This window comes from Acanthochromis polyacanthus, chromosome 5 (assembly GCF_021347895.1).
Source record: "Acanthochromis polyacanthus isolate Apoly-LR-REF ecotype Palm Island chromosome 5, KAUST_Apoly_ChrSc, whole genome shotgun sequence".
In the NCBI taxonomy this organism is placed as follows: domain Eukaryota; kingdom Metazoa; phylum Chordata; class Actinopteri; family Pomacentridae; genus Acanthochromis; species Acanthochromis polyacanthus.
The window spans coordinates 28,878,399-28,895,248 of record NC_067117.1 but is presented as its reverse complement, the minus strand read 5'-3'; the positions used below and the strand labels follow the sequence as shown (position 1 = coordinate 28,895,248).

Genomic DNA, 16,850 nt, shown 5'->3' with positions numbered 1-16,850 from the left:
ACAACTTGTGCACAAACAGTTGGATATATTTTAACGGTTTTGAATTATCTGTCTGATTCTACTTGGACGAAGTTTATCAGAACACAGTCAGCATTTTCCATAGCAACTACTTTTTCATTAGAACTACAAACTTGACCTGTTGCAAGAACATTTTCAAATAAATCCAGGTTCACAAAACTTTTCTAAATGTACCAACTTCGTCTAAATGGCTGGTTTCAATCTAATGCATGCAAACCCTTTGCAAGCAGGTGAAGGTTTGTGAAATTTCTTCAACAGCATAATCAGTGCACCTAGAAATGTTAATTAAAATGCTAATGAAGTCATGTTTCTTTTTATTTGTGGGTAAGTTTCTATCAGAAGAATGTTAAATATTGAAAAGAAGTTCAGATTAAGCAGCTTTTGGTCCTGCAAAATGAGAAAAACTGCTAAAACTTTGCACGAATGATTCCTACCTGAGGCTCACTGAGTGTTTTTTATAGAAGCTCTGATCTCCATTGTATTAAATGGAGGCAGAGATCTCAGAGATAAATATTTCCAAACCCGCATGAATAAAAATATAACAAGGGGCCGCTGCAGGACATTTAAAAGGTTGAGAAAATATATAATTGAGTGAAACCACTTAAAAGAGAAAATAAACCCTGCCAGTTTTTGATTAGTTCATATTTTGCTTGGAACGTCTAGTCTTGAACAGCTACTTGCAAAACTCACAGAGCTTAGAGTTATAATTCAAAATATTTCAAAACATGTCAATTACACCTCCTTAAGAACATACTCTGTGCATTATAAATAAAAGTGATGATAATAGGCTTGATCAAGGCCAAATACAAGAGCCACATCTATGTAAAAATAAATTTAATTTCAAAGTAGAGAGCAACATGTAATGGAAGAAAACAAACAAAGTAGAGTCCCACTGATGCATCCTGCTGCATTCAGCGCCAGTTCAGGGAGGTTGGAGTAGTTTGTCCTTTTCACTCCGGCAGAGGCTCAGCTGTGTGAGTGTCTTAGTGAGCAAAGCCTCCCCAGAAACATGTTGAGGATTTATAAACTGTCTTATTTGATCTTAAAGAGCTTTTCAAAGGAGTTTATCTCAACCAGCGCCTAACCTAAATGTCGATAAGATGACGGGCGCCAAAGTGTCTCCAGATCCAGCCGCCATTTTTGATCATCCTCACACACGGACCTGAAACCGATGATAAACAAAACCTCTGGAAGCTACGACCAACAAATGAGACGAATTTAATGTAAAGAGACATCAAGAGAACACCTTCTGTGAACATTTAAGTCATTGTTTAGTATTCATAAGTGACTGCCATCATCCAAAGTGCTGCATAATCATAAAACCATCAGTCGTCCAGAGCCGGTGTTGATTTCCATCTGAGCTTCATCGTCATGTGATTCAAACATCCCTTAATGACATTTGATAGCAAACACTGGACCTACTGTATCCGCTGGAGACACAGGAATGGTTTCTATGCCAATCCTCCCATCTCACACCGGGTTTACTGACCAATCAGGCAAACGCCCAGAAAGTCAGAGAAGCTCTTTAAGACTGCTGTGCTGCTGAGATGCTTCAAGTCTTTAAGGAATGACCGCTGGAGGGATTCTACCCCCTGACGTCTGCTCCGAGGAGAAGATCCCATCAAATGCCTTCACCGTCTGCTTATTTGTCTGCTTGTGTGCATTTTCACACAGTCTCGTCTGTATTTAACCTGTAGGGAAAGCAGGAAAATGCCACCAATGTCAGTTCAAACACTGTCATGGATACGGTGCATGTATGGGAAATATCTCACTCCTAAACTTCTTCAGAGTGCATGAATAGATTCAGTGTAATTATCTATCAGAATAAATAAAAATACCATCTTCCTTTAAAGGATATATCCATGCACTGAATGATATGGCACTTATAAATAAACTAAATCCCAACAGAGAGATCCAGAACACCAACATGGATCACATCCAAATTCACTGGGATGCAGGCAACTCAACCCAAACCCCTCAGTGTCACGTTAAGCTGAGCACAGACATTTTTCAAACGCACTTGTCAATACAACACAGAAAGCACCAAATAGTAGGGGGGAAATGTTAAATTGGTAGCTCAAATAATTAAATCTTGGTTTAAATTTATATAATAAAGGCAAAATTAAGAGACATACAGAACAAAAAGTAAAATATGATGCTGTTCAGAAGGCCTATAGTGCTTGAAAATTATATTTAATGAATGTTAATGAGGTGTCGAGTTCACTGGCAGTTTTTGAAACTGGCCAGTCTCATTTGTGAATATTTTACTCAAGTTATTCACCAGTGCAGTATAAAGTTTATGTGGAAAAAAGGAGGAAAAGATGCATTTTTTTTGCTTAAACTAATATTATAAGCATTTATTAATTTACGCATTTAATTTAAGTCTGACCAAAATTTCCATCCAGGTGTTCTGCAGGGAAAATGGTGCACTAATAACAAGCATGAATGCTGAAATTGTGGGATTATAGATGAAATATCTAAAATATATGTGCTTTTTCAACAAAATAACACAATTCTGACTCTGTTTTCTGAGCTGCAGTATGTGACCGTGTGAGGACGTGTCTGGAGCGGGGGTTTTTTTCTTTACCCCTTTTCGTTGGTTGCTGAGGCAGAATGTGCAGATAGTCCGGGGCTGTTTTCCGTCTCCACTGCCCTTCACCTCCTTGTAGACTGCGCTCAGGCACGGCTGTCCGTCCTCCCTGCCGTCCCCGACCACCAGCACGTTGGCCAGGTGGGAGATGTAGCTGGACGCGAGGCGCAGCGTCTCGATCTTGGAGAGCTTTCTGTCCACCGGCTCCGTGGGGATGAGCGTCCGCAGCGCCGTGAAGGCCGTGTTCACGTTCTGGGTCCGGTGTCTCTCCCTGGCGTTGGCGGCGTTGCGCTGGCGGATCACCACGCCGCCGGACTCCCGCCGGTAACTCTCCCCGGCGACCCCGCAGCAGCCGTAGCTCTGGTCGGTGCTGCCGTCGCTCTCGCTGCGGTTCCCCTCCTCGTCGTCCGACATCAAGGTCAGGTCCGCGGGGTAGGAGAACGGATGCGTGGACACCGGCCTCAGCATAGCGAAAGCCATCATAGGTAGGCAAAAAAGGGGAAAACACTCACAGGAGAAACCAGTCCTGTTGTTTATTTCGGGCAGACAGCAGCTGCGTGCGCTGGAGAGCCGTGCGTAAAAAAGGGCTGCAGCTCCGAGGTTCAGCCAGCAGAAGTCCCCGCTGTGTTTTGACACTTCCTCATAGGAGGGTCCGGTGTGGGAGTCATCATGACACTGAGCGTCTCTTATAGCGGCCACGGTAGCCTCAGCTGGGAGGGGAGGAGTGGAGCAGATGCTGGGACTCCTCTGTTCCCAAATGTTTTGGTCCTAAAAGTCTGGCGTGGAGAAGTGTGGACTCAACCAAACTGAGTGCACCATTAGTTTTTACGAGTGGAGTTAGAAATTATTGACACTGACAGACAGCTACTTCTGCATTTTTTTCTGCAGACAAACATGACAAACATTGACATTTGGTTGATATTGGGGTGAAAATGAGATCAGCAGTGGTGGACTGTGACTAAAAAGCTGCATTTACTCAGTTATTCCAGGTCTTTACTTCACTATACGATGCTTTAGACAGAATATTTATCTGGCAGCTGTAACTTATGACTCATTTGGAGAATATGATGCACTGCTATAGATTGAACTTCTCTACGTACATTCTTTAAGATAAGAGGCTTTTATTAATCCCACAGTGGGGTAATTTGCAACTTTGACTTTTTATTTGGTCATTTTTACTTGAATATTTTACTTTTGCCTGTGCAGTATTGTGAATTTTACCTGTCAAAGATGAGAGAAGCACACCTAAATGTAGCACACAAGCTGCACCCTCCAGCATTAAGTTTAATCAGCAAACTTTAAGCAGGGGAGATTTAGTGTAGCATTAGACTACAACATTGTTGCAGTCTAATTTTCCTGTATTATAATGATTCTGTCCATTTGATATTTAGAGGATTCCTCTATTGCTGTAAAGGTCAAGAATCAGACCATATGTTCCTGGTGTGACCTAAAAACTAAAACATTTCTCTGACTATTCACTGAATTATTCTAAATGCCTCCACACACTTGAGAAGAAGTAGATGAGAATAATCTGTGATCTTCAGATTCAAATGTATACAGGATTATTGCACACAAAGGCATGAAGCAACCAAACATCATCACAGAATGCATGAACTTAAATAATGTTCTTTACAGGACAGGGTATAAAGAAGACCTCCCCAAACTCTGATTAGTACCTGATTCTCACCTCCTTTATTGAGCTGCAGCACCTACCTGAACCATGAGCCAGGTTGTGATATTCAACCTTCTCATATGTATTTAGCTTATTTGCTTATGTAGTGCTTGCTTATGCATTTTAAAAATATGTAGACACTTGGTTCAACTGGCCTAAATGGAGCTGTCCTTTATAAACAATAGTCTTTAGTCCGTCCACTGTAGCTGCAGATTCAGACTGCTCCTGATATTTACTTTAATACGCTTGCAGACTTCAGTGTTTTTGGTGACATGTGGTCTAAACGCCGCACAGCTTTAGTGACTTGTGGCCTCGTGCTTCACAGACATCTCATGTAGGTCAGCACTTTGGAATTTCCTCTCAAATTCTGTTTCAGCTACGGCAGGATTTCTTCAACTTTAGTGATCTGTTTTTAAGCGTCAAAATTCCCATGATTCCAGTAATTAGACAGTTGTCAAGTGAACGGGATTTAGATACAGGATGCTCCAAAAGTGAGATAGATAGATAGATAGATAGATAGATAGATAGATAGATAGATAGATAGATAGATAGATAGATAGATAGATAGATAGATAGATGGATAGATGGATGGATGGATGGATGGATGGATGGATGGATAGTGCCCAGCACCTCACACATGTTACATTAAGAATAATAAGAAAAATAGCATGCAAATCGTTGGTATAAGAAATTAAACCCAATAATTCTTAGTACACCAGGACTCAAGAATGCCTCTTTAATGCTTATTATTATGTCTGTTTTTATACTGTACTTAGACGTGTACCACACCTTTTTAATTGTAAACACCAGCACATTATAACTCTGGAAGTATGATTAAATCTGCTTAGCTAAAAAAATACACACATCCAGGTTTGTGATGTAGAAAGTTGTGTTGATTGTATTTTCTTACTGGCATGGCCTCTAAGCCTACTGTGAGTGATTACAGCTGGTGACTCCTCTGACAGATTTACTCTTCATAGTTACTTGGTGTTGCAAGTCTAAATATTTACTTATAGAAAGGAGTGTTACAATGCTAAATACAGCATGTAAATAGAAATAACACCAAGCATATAGGAGGGGTGTTTATGTCCTGGTCTATGAAGGATTATTGAGGTTTATTTAATTCTTCTACCAGCAAGAACTGCATGTCATTTTCATCACTTTTCCTGTATGTAAAATGTGGGAGCTACTGGGTAACTTGAATTTCCCTTCTTATCTGGATGAATAAAGTATCTATCTATCTATCTATCTATCTATCTATCTATCTATCTATCTATCTATCTATCTATCTATCTATCTATCTATCTATCTATCTATCTATCTATCTATCTATCTATCTATCTATCCATCTATCTATCTATCTATCTATCTATCCATCTATCTATCCATCTATCTATCTATCTATCTATCTATCTATCCATCTATCTATCTATCTATCCATCTATCTATCTATCTATCTATCCATCTATCCATCTATCTATCTATCTATCTATCTATCTATCTATCTATCTATCTATCTATCTATCTATCTATCTATCTATCTATCCATCATCTATCTATCTATCTATCTATCTATCTATCTATCTATCTATCTATCTATCTATCTATCTATCTATCTATCTATCTATCTATCGGTGCAAAGTCATCCTGGTGAAGAGAAAAATAAAAAATAAAAAATACAATAAAAAACAGTATTTAATAGTCTAAATACAGTATAATAATAATAATAATAATAATAATAATAAATAATAATAATAAGTAATAGGTGGATGTTTGGGCCTTGTTGGTGGATTACTGCACAGTTGAAGTGATACATTTCAACAATTTCCCATCTGTAGATGCACCGTTGGCCCCGGTGCTGCTCCTGTCCTCAGAGGACCAACGTGACCAGTGGCTCTACAGTTGCCCCCTCTCAGTTTGTCTAATGGGTTAAGTGCTGTGGGTAAATAAACACTCAGCAGATGCTGGAGGTGATCAAGCCTGAACTTTTCCTGGTGGAAACTGAACAAATGGCTTCCAGATTGACTGGTGCTGCTGGAGAGGGGAGAGAGTGCCATCAAAGGGGCTGTTTTAACAAACACAAGCCCTCCACACATCAAACCCCGGCACCAGCGGCCCCCAACCTGCCCCCCCGACTCCTCCGGCTCAGCTGCACCAACAACGCCGTGACCTGTGTGCAACCTGGTGCCGCTCATAAAGCAGGACACCATGGTGTTTTACCATCGCCCGGCCAGCCAGCAACACGACCCCGCTGCACTTTCTCTCCCACAGCACCATCCACCGCTTCACAGTTTGGAACCATAAATTCTTCACCCACCTCGCCCCTCACCCCCTGCATCAACTTAAAGGAATGCCATTAAATGCCTGTTGAGGTGATTAGAGTCCTAATGAAGTGTGCGGTAGGTGGCATGTGTGTCAGAGAAGACGTGAAAATGGTCCTTACTTTATTATGTGGTTTCACTCGATGATTGAGGCTGATTCCAGTCGCTCTGGGTATAAAAGTTTTCTGAATGAACAGTCTGAACAAGAGGCTTAAAGCTGCATTCATCTAATTTTCCAGCATTAATAGTTATTTGTATTACTATGTTGCGATGTAGCTGTGATTTACTATATCAGCATCTTCAACCAGCTCACCTCAATGAAATTTTTTAGCCCATTTTAAGTCTTTGCTTTGGTTTTACAGCATCATTTTTGCTGTTAATCCATCTAAGAGCTCATATCAAGCTTGTTATCTGTTATTTTCTGTCAAAAAAGACAATAAAAATGCGTCACCTGACTGTACATTACCAGCCAACGTGGTTCAAAGCAACAATCATCTAGCGGCTAATGAGCCAGATAGTAGAAATACATTCAGATGTAAAAACATGAGCTCATTCTAGATGTTTTCTGTCCCCAAGACACCAAAAAGAAGTAATTAATAGACGCTATTATTATTCCTCTGAAGGGAAATCCCTGGTGGATCTAAATACATTAATGCTTGCTGCATTTCTCTTGCATATGCTGCTTGAAAACATGATTAATGTTTCTGCTACGGGGTGCTTTTCCTGTTATTATAAAACAGAATGCCTGTTTTGCAGCTTTAAAGCAGGTTTTGCATTACAACAACCCGACCAAACTAAATTTTACGCAAACAGTCATTGGAGGAAACAAGACTTATAAAATGTGAAACAGGTTTGTTCTCCATTAAAGAGACTCCTGGGACCATGTTTACGATCTTATGCAGTCTTTACCTGGTGGATCCTGACTGTGAACAGACAGTTTAGTGTCCAGAGCATCAGAAAACCAAACTAGAATTATTCACATATTTCTGCAGCTACACTTTGACACAATCACCACACTGTAGCCAATAAAATGCATTTATCTGCAGGTTTCACTGCTTGTCTTAGCAAAACATTGAACAAAAAGTAGAGAACTATAACTGAAATGAACAACCAATCCCATGAAAGTGTTCCTCATTTAAACAATATACATATAAGAATACAAAGACAGCGCAGGTTTTCCAGCATCAGGCTTTACCCCCTGCTGCACAGTGTGGAGTGACGAGACAGTGAGGCCCGTCGGTGTTAATGCTGTGGTGTCTCCTGTGAGGGAATCTTCTGGGAAACACTGCAGTCAGATAACTTGACTCATCGGAAACAGCTGCACTGGAGAGAAAAGCGCCTACTCCTAGCAGCCTGCTGCAAAGGGTCTTTTATTATGTACTGATGTCTGCGTGTATTTATGAGATGGAAAACAGCCGACTGACAGCAGACAGAGAGTTGGTGGAGCTGAAACATACTGACATAGTCTGAATAGTTTCAACTGGGGTTGACTGTGCGTGATAACAGCATCTCTTCTGTCTTTATAAAGAGCTGTTGTACAACTGGAGCAGCTCCAGAACAATAACTGTTGGTGCAAAGCCCCTCGTGGTCGTAATGCTGCAGTGAATAATCCTGAATTCCACCTGAAACCACCTGTTATACGTGACTGTGATGTCCTCATCTTTTCCTTGTTTTTGTCTGTTGGATATCATCAGAAGTAACCAGGCTGTCTCTGTCAGATATTTAGTTTCATGCAAGGAGAAACTATGATATAAGAGAGTCAGTTTCTACAGACAGACACTGAAAGTAGCCCATGAAAATGCTCTGCTGGTGATGTCAAGATGAATCACAGTTGAGGTTTCTGACTCATGACAGTCAAATGGAAAAACATTCATTTATTACTGATTTTAAAATTTTTTTGCTGCTTTAAATCTTACAACAAAACCAACCAAACTCTACATGGCTGGAATTGAATGAAATCAACTTTTTTTGTCATCAACGAAAGGAAATATGTTTTTCCCATTTCCAATAATTTTATACCTAAATTAATTCTAAACGATTTACATTTTGTCAGATTTTGTGAATATCTCCTCGTAGTTTGCTAGCTGTTCATGCTGTACTAACTATCTAAATAAGCTAACCAGCTAAATAGCTTCAGTTTTTCTCCAGATGCACAGACTCCAGCTTTAACTTTTTCATTGGGAAAGGGTGTCTCATTTCCGCTGTGCAAATTCTGATAATGATGTAAGAAAAATTTTCAAATAACTCAACCAAAAGCTGAGATACAGAGATGAGCAAACACTTGAACACCCAACTCTGTCTCCGTACACTCCTGTACAGCTGCAAACGCAAACTTAAAACTAAAACATATTAGTGACCAAACGTTGTTTTCTATCAGCACAATAAAGAAAGGTATATTAACTTGCAAATATGTTGATACTGAATTAATTAATCAAAGTTTTTTACCCCAAATGGTGGATCTTGCTTAAAAGTTGAGCACTTTGTACGCCTGTCCATCCACCCCACCACCTCCTGTTGACTCTGACCTTAATCCAGCCAGTGATTAAGCAGCACGTAAACATTAACAACAATAATAATACATTTTATTTATAGGTGCCTTTCAGAACACTCTAACCTTGCCAGCAAGTTGATTTCTCGCCATATTTGTGAGTTCACAAATCTCTCAAGAAACCATCTTGTTCCGCTCCCGCCTTCACTTTTCGTACAGCACCAAGTTGGTTCGTGGCCAATCACGCAGCAGTATTCGTGTGTGGGGCGGGATAATGGGCGGGATATCCGGGTGTGACAACGACACCAAGCGCCAGTAGATCAAAACAAACATGGCAACGGAGGACAACGATCGTGTAGATGCTGCTATTAAGTCAGTTTTAGCTGAATCTCCTATCACTTCTTTGAAGGAAGAACAACGAGCGGCGCTTTGCGCATTTCTGGATGGTAAAGATGTTTGTGCTTTTTTACCTACGGGTTTTGGTCAGAGTTTAATCTACCAATTGGCTCCGCTCGTTGTGAAGATCCCGCGATTGGCTAAAAACAAACCTGTCAGAGGCGGGACATACTGTTGCATTGTCCAATCCGTGCCTCTTTCCTCCGAACGGATTTACATGGAGCGGTCCCAGATTGATGTTGTGGAGTACTATCAAGTACTACACAATTATTAATCTGGCTATTGCCAGGTTAAGAACACTCAGGGTCACCATACAGAAGAAAAGTATATAGTATAAAATGTAAAAAATATTGGGAAAGCAATTTAGTTTTTAGGGATAGAATTCCAAAGAGACAAAGTTTGAATAGCACATCAATCTTGTTATGTATCACCTGTAAAATGGGGCAAGAAGATGTATTAATTCAACATTCCAATTTGTCTGAAATGTGCTTCTGCCATTAATTCATTTATTTCAGAACTTGATGGTATGAGTTCTTAAACAACTGCTTTTGTGTTTCGTTAGCTCCTTATATTAAGCTTCAAGAGCCATGTGAAGGTTAAAACTGTCCAAAAACCATTTTGTTCAGCTCTTCATTGGACACCTGTGCAGTAGACATACTGCATAAAAAAGGAAGAAAAAAATCCTATTACCTCCCACAGTGCCTGTAGGCACCAGGGTCCTATTATCACACTTGAACTTGTTTTATGGCTCTTATCCAGGTTGTTTTCTCCTGACTAGATCCTTGCTTGTGTTGTATCTACTCTCAGATGTACGTCGCTTTGGATAAAAGCGTCTGCTAAATGAAATTGTTGGAATGGCAGAATCTGTATTTCAGTTTTTTGGCTTTAACACTAGTTTCAAGAAGATATTCATTGATATCTGGTAACATTGATGCAACATAGCAAGGTTTCCCAGGTGCATTCATTACAGTTTATGCTCTGAAAAGCCACAATAGTACCAAACCTGACAACCTAACCATGACCACAAGACTCACAAAGAATAGAATCTGGGGTTGAGGCAAGGCTAAATGTCCATACTGAGGCTTCTGCATCAACAGTACAGTCATGGTTATGGAAGTCTGACTCACCAGATTAACTGTTGATAAAAGCTTGTCATTGGCCAACACATTTCACATTACTTTCTCCTCCCCTGCTGCTGTGTTGCCATTTTCAAAATCCCCTCCACCACAGAACACAACAACAACCAGAAAAATAAGAAGTTCATGTTTTTCCAAAGGTTCAGATCGTGCGTTTGAAAGAACTCCGTTGCTGCTTCCCGTTTGTAGATCTGCCCAAGACAACTGTGATTGGTTTTAATCAAAAAATAAAAACAATCTTAACCCTCATGTTGTCTTGCGGGTCAAATTGATCCATTTTTTAAATTTGAAAATATGGAGAAAAAATTCATATTTTTACAGTGAAACTTCTGATGTCCACATTTTCAATATGTTTGGGAATTCTTTGAACATTTTTTTTGTTGTAAAAAAAGAAATGTTAAAAATGTTTCTTAATAACATTTCAAAAAATCAACCAAAATTCAGTGAATTTTGCTGGATTTTGGTTGATTTTTTTGTGAATGTTCTTAAAGAAAATATTAGAAGTTTTACTGATAAATATATAATCACTTTAGATATTTATTGAGGATTTTTTTGGGAAGATTTTTACTCATTTTTTTGAAAATATTTACAAGAATTTTCTTGCCAAATTTGGGGGATTTTTTTTAAAAAAAGAAAACTTTTAAGGGAAACTTTTAGGAAATTATTGGAATTTTCTTCTTGAATGTTTTGCAAATTTTCAGAAATTTGGGGAATTATTTTTTTTTTTAGATTTTTACAGACAAGAAAACAATATTTTTTGGTGCCCGTAAATGAAGACAACAGGAGGAATAAACATTTTTCCCAGATAAAAGTGTGATAATGAGGTGCAGCCAGACCAATCTACACAGCACTGTGCTCAAGAATGGTCTGGGTTTGGCTGAATGTGAATAAACATGCCAGGTGGAGGTGATTGGGGTGGATGTTGGGTCTATAAAACACAAGACTGAGGTTCACATGTACACTTTTGTCTGTAGTTTAGGCAACAAAACAAATTTAAAAATGAGCATTTTGTTAAACAGAACCTGGTTTCAACTATATTTTTCTGGAAATTAATTGACTATAAACATACTTTCTTACAGACAGGATTACAACAGTTCTGTATTTTGCCGTTCCCCCTATTATCAGACTAAAGTAACAACCGATACAGTCATTTAAACCCTCAGTTAACCCAGATAAAGACTAAACGATATATTCATCAGTCCAGACGTCTCCTTGGGCAAATGAGCTGGCAAAAAAGCTAATGTAACCCCCAGCACAGTAGCAACGGTGTTATCTTTCATTTGACTTTTAGTGCGACCTCGAGATAAGACTCGGCCCATCTTCCTCTCATCCCGACACCCTCCTCCACCTTCTTCCTCGCATTTTTCTCCGTTTCCCTCCCGATCGTCTTTCACGGCCCCTGACAGTTTGAGCCATCAAGACAGGTGGTGCAGCGAGTCAGTGAAAGTTCAACAAATGGCCTCAGCTACACTTGTCTCACCTCTCATTTGGAGGAAAACATGAAAACTCAAGTCTCTGAAGATGCCAAGTTGTCCTTTTATTTAAAATGACTTCACTCTCAGGGATGAGTTCCAAATGTGGAAATGACAGTTTTATAGGTGGATTTTTCTAATGTTACACTTTGACCTGCTAAAGGTAACAGCAGAGTTAAAGTATACAGCCTAGAAGAAGCAGGTGTTTCTTGAACCTGGAGCTGAAGAACTGGGGTGTCATCGTTTCCCATGGGATCCCTGAAGTCCCGCAAACAGGCAGACATCAAGTGAAGGCCTCGCCATGCAGGAAGTTAACTCACACGCAAGGATTCTTTTCTAGAAGACCACCGCTGCCTTTAATGTCCGCCGTGCCGAGCTCCGGCCCACGTCTGTCGGCTTCCTCCAAAGCCGCCTGGGACCTCCGATCCAGGGGCCTCCACAGGTCACCAGATTTTATCACACCAGAGAAATCTACAGGTTGGCTATAAAGCCTTGTTGTACATGATGTAAGCAGCATGGCTCGTGATCTGATAAAGGAGGCTATAAAAAGGCTCATCCGTTTTGGCCTTGAGGTCATTCTGCCTGCTCAGGACATGGCGGTCATATCCTCCATGTTGATTGGCAAGCAGCGCTGACCTACAGTCTGCTCCTTTGTTTGCGGTGGAAGCTTTATGTTTGCCGACATGTACAGTACAGCATAATTGCTTGTTTTTATGGCTGCATCCTATACTATTTCCAGAGTCTGCACATAGAGGGGACAATACTGTACTCAACAAAGCATACTGTGGAAAGATTTATGCCATTTTCTGACAGTTTTTACACTCCACTGATTGTTTTTTTTTCTGCAGTTACGCTAAATTTATGGTTTAGACAGTAGAATGCTAGAAAAAAAAGTTTGTCCCAATTTCCCTGGACCTGAAGTGATGTCTTCCCAACCCAAAGATAATAAATTTATAAGCAAGCTGTAAGCAAAACCCCATATTTTAGAAGATGAAAATTGCCATTCATTTGTTCAAAACCGGGCATTTTCTGCCAATATTCTGTCTTTATGTGGTCATTTTCTGTCATTTGTGCCCATTTTGTGTGTGTTTATGATAATTTTTTGCCCATTTGCGGGTGATTTTATGTCCCTTTGTTGACATTTAATGTGGTTTATTTTCCTAAACAGTAATTGTTTAGTCAATAAAATACCAGAAAAAGAGATTATCCCAGTTTGAGGTGATGTCTACCAAACCTCAAGATAATAAATTTATAACCAGAATGTCAGCAGGTGAGTTTTCACATTTGAGAAGCTAAAAATTGGCAGCACTGGGTCATTCAGATGTTCAAAACTGTACATTTTCTGTCTTTACGTTATTTTGTGTCTTTTGTGGTCATTTTCTAGCCTAGCAATGCTAGATCCCATGTTTCTGACGGCACAAGGGTCTAGGGAAGCTCGACAGGGAGGGAGGCGGGCTAAAAGGTTGTCTATCAAATCCCTCTGCAGCAATTGGGTAGGTATACAACCAATCAACGCAACGAATAGGCTGACGTAGTTCCGAGAGCAACGGCGGATTGTGGCTAAGTCCCATTAGCTTCCCAACCAGTGGAGCCAACTGGTATATTAAGGATTTGCCATATCCCGTCGGTATAAGTCCAAATACGAAATTTCTTCTCAATGAAACACTTCAGTCCCGTCCTTTGTTTATCTTTCAAGTTGAATTTTAGCTTCAAATCTTTAAGGGCTGTGGCCAAAACCAAATCGAAAGATAACTGTTTATTGTGCGCTGATTGTTTCTGTCAGAATCGTCGCGCCTCTGTCGTCACTTAGTTACGCCCGCCTTCTGACTCTACACTTCATGGTGATTGGTCAGTTTCAGGAGAATCCAGCCTCGAGCCTTATGGAGGGTAACTAGACCCACCCTGGCAGAGAATTAAATTCGTTGCCTTGGGTTGTCTAGCGCGGCTAGGCTAGTCATTTTCTATAATTTGTTGTCAATTTTCTGTCCATTTGTGGGTGATTTTCTTTCTCTTTGTTGACACTCAGTGTGGTTCCTTTGTCAATAAAACACCAGATTAAAAGCTTGTGCCAACTTCCCTTGACCCGAGGTGATGTCTTCAGTAAAAAAAAAAACTGATTGGAAGCAAGTGAATCTTTATATTTGTACAGTTGAAAAATGGCGGAATTGGATCATTCACTTTTTCAAAACTGGTCATTTTCTGCCTTTTGTGCTTGTTTTGTTTGTATTTATGGACATTTTTTGTCCATTTGCCTGTGATTTTGTGTCCCTTTGTTGACACTTCATGTGGTTTCTTTGCCTTAATATTAATTGTTTAGTCAATATAATACCAAGAAAAAAAAAGCTTGTCTCAACCTGAGGTGATGTATTCAATTTACTGTTCCAAACCCAAATATAATAAATTGACAACCATATGACACATTAATACTGTAAGCAAGGGAATTGTCACATTTGGAAGCTAAAAAATGGTGCAACGGGGTCGTCCAGTTGTTCCAACCTGAGCTAGAAGTTGTGTTGATGGTCCAAAAATATCTCTGTAGGAATTATTTAAAGGAACCGAAGATTAAGCAGATTAACACTATAATATAACTCATTTTCTGTGATTAGAAATGAATAAAATTAATGCAATTACGTTTTTTTGAAAATGTACAACCTTTGTAGTTGCCTCTTCAGCATTTATGGAGATGAAGCTGATAAAAGTGAGACTGAATTAAACAGCAATGTTCTGGCTGTAAAACTAGATTAATGGACCGAGAGGAACAATAAAGCTCTGTGGACCTGCAGCGACTGCTGAGTTGGTGATGATTCTCTGTGAGTTGGTGCAGCCACTGTCCTATTACACCAAGTCATCTGATTGATGGAAAACACCAACTACTGCAGCTTTAAGGTGGTTGGATATGTGTGGAAAGAAACCCTTTCTGCAACGCTGCTATGGTTTTATGCACAACACTTGGACAAAAGTTGATCTTTAGCCCCAGAGTTCATGATATGTTTGTGTTTTCCCATCAGACTGAGGCGACCTTGAGTGCGTGTTGCGTGTATGTACACATCCATGCATACATGAAGACGTGAATATGTGTTTTGAGCGGTGGCCATTGTGTCTGAAAATAACCATCTCCCGTCTGCGGTCTATTGAGACACATACTTGCATTTCCCTGGAGGGGCTACTGAGGGTTCAGCCCTGTCTGGTATGGACCAGCAGCTCAGTTCTCATGACACCCGACCCAGAGCACATCCTGTGGTCACGCTGTGGTGTTGTGAAGATCCAGGATCTGATCTTAGGGACGAGGGCAGATTTCAGTGTGGACGCTGCTGACACATTCTGCTGCAGAGCTTCAGTTCCTGAGTGTGGCTGTTTTGAGTGAAACATTAATCCTCTTAATGAGTGTAGAGTCCTGATTGTTCCTACAACGTGGAGGACAAACTGAGGATGTGTTGTGTTTATCTAGTTGCCCCCTCTTGTGGTCAGTAGAAGCACTGCAGCTGAAGGAGATGGCCCAGAAAAACAAAACTGAGGTGTTCTAACAGTGAGTCAGGATCCCTGACGTTTTCATCCTGCTCATTCAGACCAATCAGAAATGTAGAAGATAAATCTGAGAGCTGCTAAGATAAGAACTAAAACAATCATTGTTTTTGAAATGTGAAATGTTGGACTGGGAGAGTAAAATTGCTGTTTGGTTTAACTATCTGCAAATCATGTTAGAAACCCCAACATTATCACCAGGAACAAAAGAAAGTCATGTACAATTTAAGTTTTTGACAACCAAAAAGAGTATTTACCAACACCAGGTTTATGGTCTGGCTTCTGTCCGGCGCTGTTTACATCCTACAGCGGCTTTTTAAAGTGGAAAAAATTGTTTTGTGTTTCTTTGTAGTCATTTCGAGTGTCTTTGGAGTTGTTTTCTATCCATTTGTTGACAGTTTGTATCTCTTTGTGATTGTTTTGCATTCCTTTGCGGTAATTTTATGTGTAGGTGTTGTCATTCTTTTGTCATTTGTGATTGTTTTAGTCCATTTGTGGTCATTTTCTTTCTTTTATAATAGTTTTGAGCCTCTTTGTGGTCATTTTGCGTCTCTTCTGGTTTTGTATATGTTTGTGTTCATTTTGTGTCCATGTGGTCATTTTTGCCTCTTTGTGGCTGTTTTGTATCAGTTTGTGGTCATTCTATGTCTCTTTGCAGTCATTTTGCATTCCATTGTGTGTGCTTTATGTTTCCTTGTGGTCATTTTTTTGTCATTTGTGGTTGCTTTGTACCTGCTAGTGATTATTTTATGAATCTTTGCAGTTGTTTTACATGTGGTCGTTTTTTTGTGTGTTTTCTTGTAGTCATTTTGTCTTTGTTGTCATTTTGTGTCATGTTATATTGATTCCGTGTCATTTGTGGTCCTTTTGTGTCTCTTTGTGGTAATTTCTTGTTAATCTGTGTGTTATTTTGTGTCTCTTTGTTGACACTTGATGTGGGTTCTTTGACTTTCCAGTGACTCATGATGTCTTTGATTCAAGTCTCTTAGAAGTTGTCAGGTGGGGTGTTGTCAACTTAACTTGACCCTGTCAAGCCATCATGGTCTGTTCGATCCCAAAAATCCATCTTTGGAGAACACAACAGCGTGAAAGTGTAGACTGTAAATGTCCCAGCATGCATTGAGTGGAGGGAACACAGATCCCCTGCTTAAAGTTTAAAGAAATGTTGAAACTGGTGAAATTCTTGCATAATCTTGTCTTGGGAAGGGAAAACCCAGGACAATAACCCACACAAC

At 39.9% G+C, this 16,850-nt stretch overlaps 1 protein-coding gene and 1 long non-coding RNA gene across 2 annotated transcripts in view; one reads left to right on the top strand and one right to left on the bottom strand.

The window, feature by feature from the left end:
• Positions 1-837: 837 nt before the first annotated feature.
• On the bottom strand, positions 838-4,931 carry LOC110960812 (transcription factor 15-like). The gene is made up of 2 exons (XM_022208191.2): positions 2,606-4,931; positions 838-1,709 (listed from the first exon to the last, which is right to left on the bottom strand). Exons 1-2 carry the CDS (start codon positions 3,089-3,091, stop codon positions 1,650-1,652), a joined length of 546 nt encoding a protein of 181 aa, XP_022063883.1. The 5' UTR covers positions 3,092-4,931; the 3' UTR covers positions 838-1,649.
• Positions 2,987-16,850, top strand: part of LOC127534111 (uncharacterized) — a 41,252-nt gene continuing 27,388 nt past the window's right edge. The window contains exon 1 of the long non-coding RNA XR_007942069.1: positions 2,987-3,093. This is a non-coding gene — a long non-coding RNA (uncharacterized LOC127534111). The remainder of the gene's footprint in view (positions 3,094-16,850) is intronic.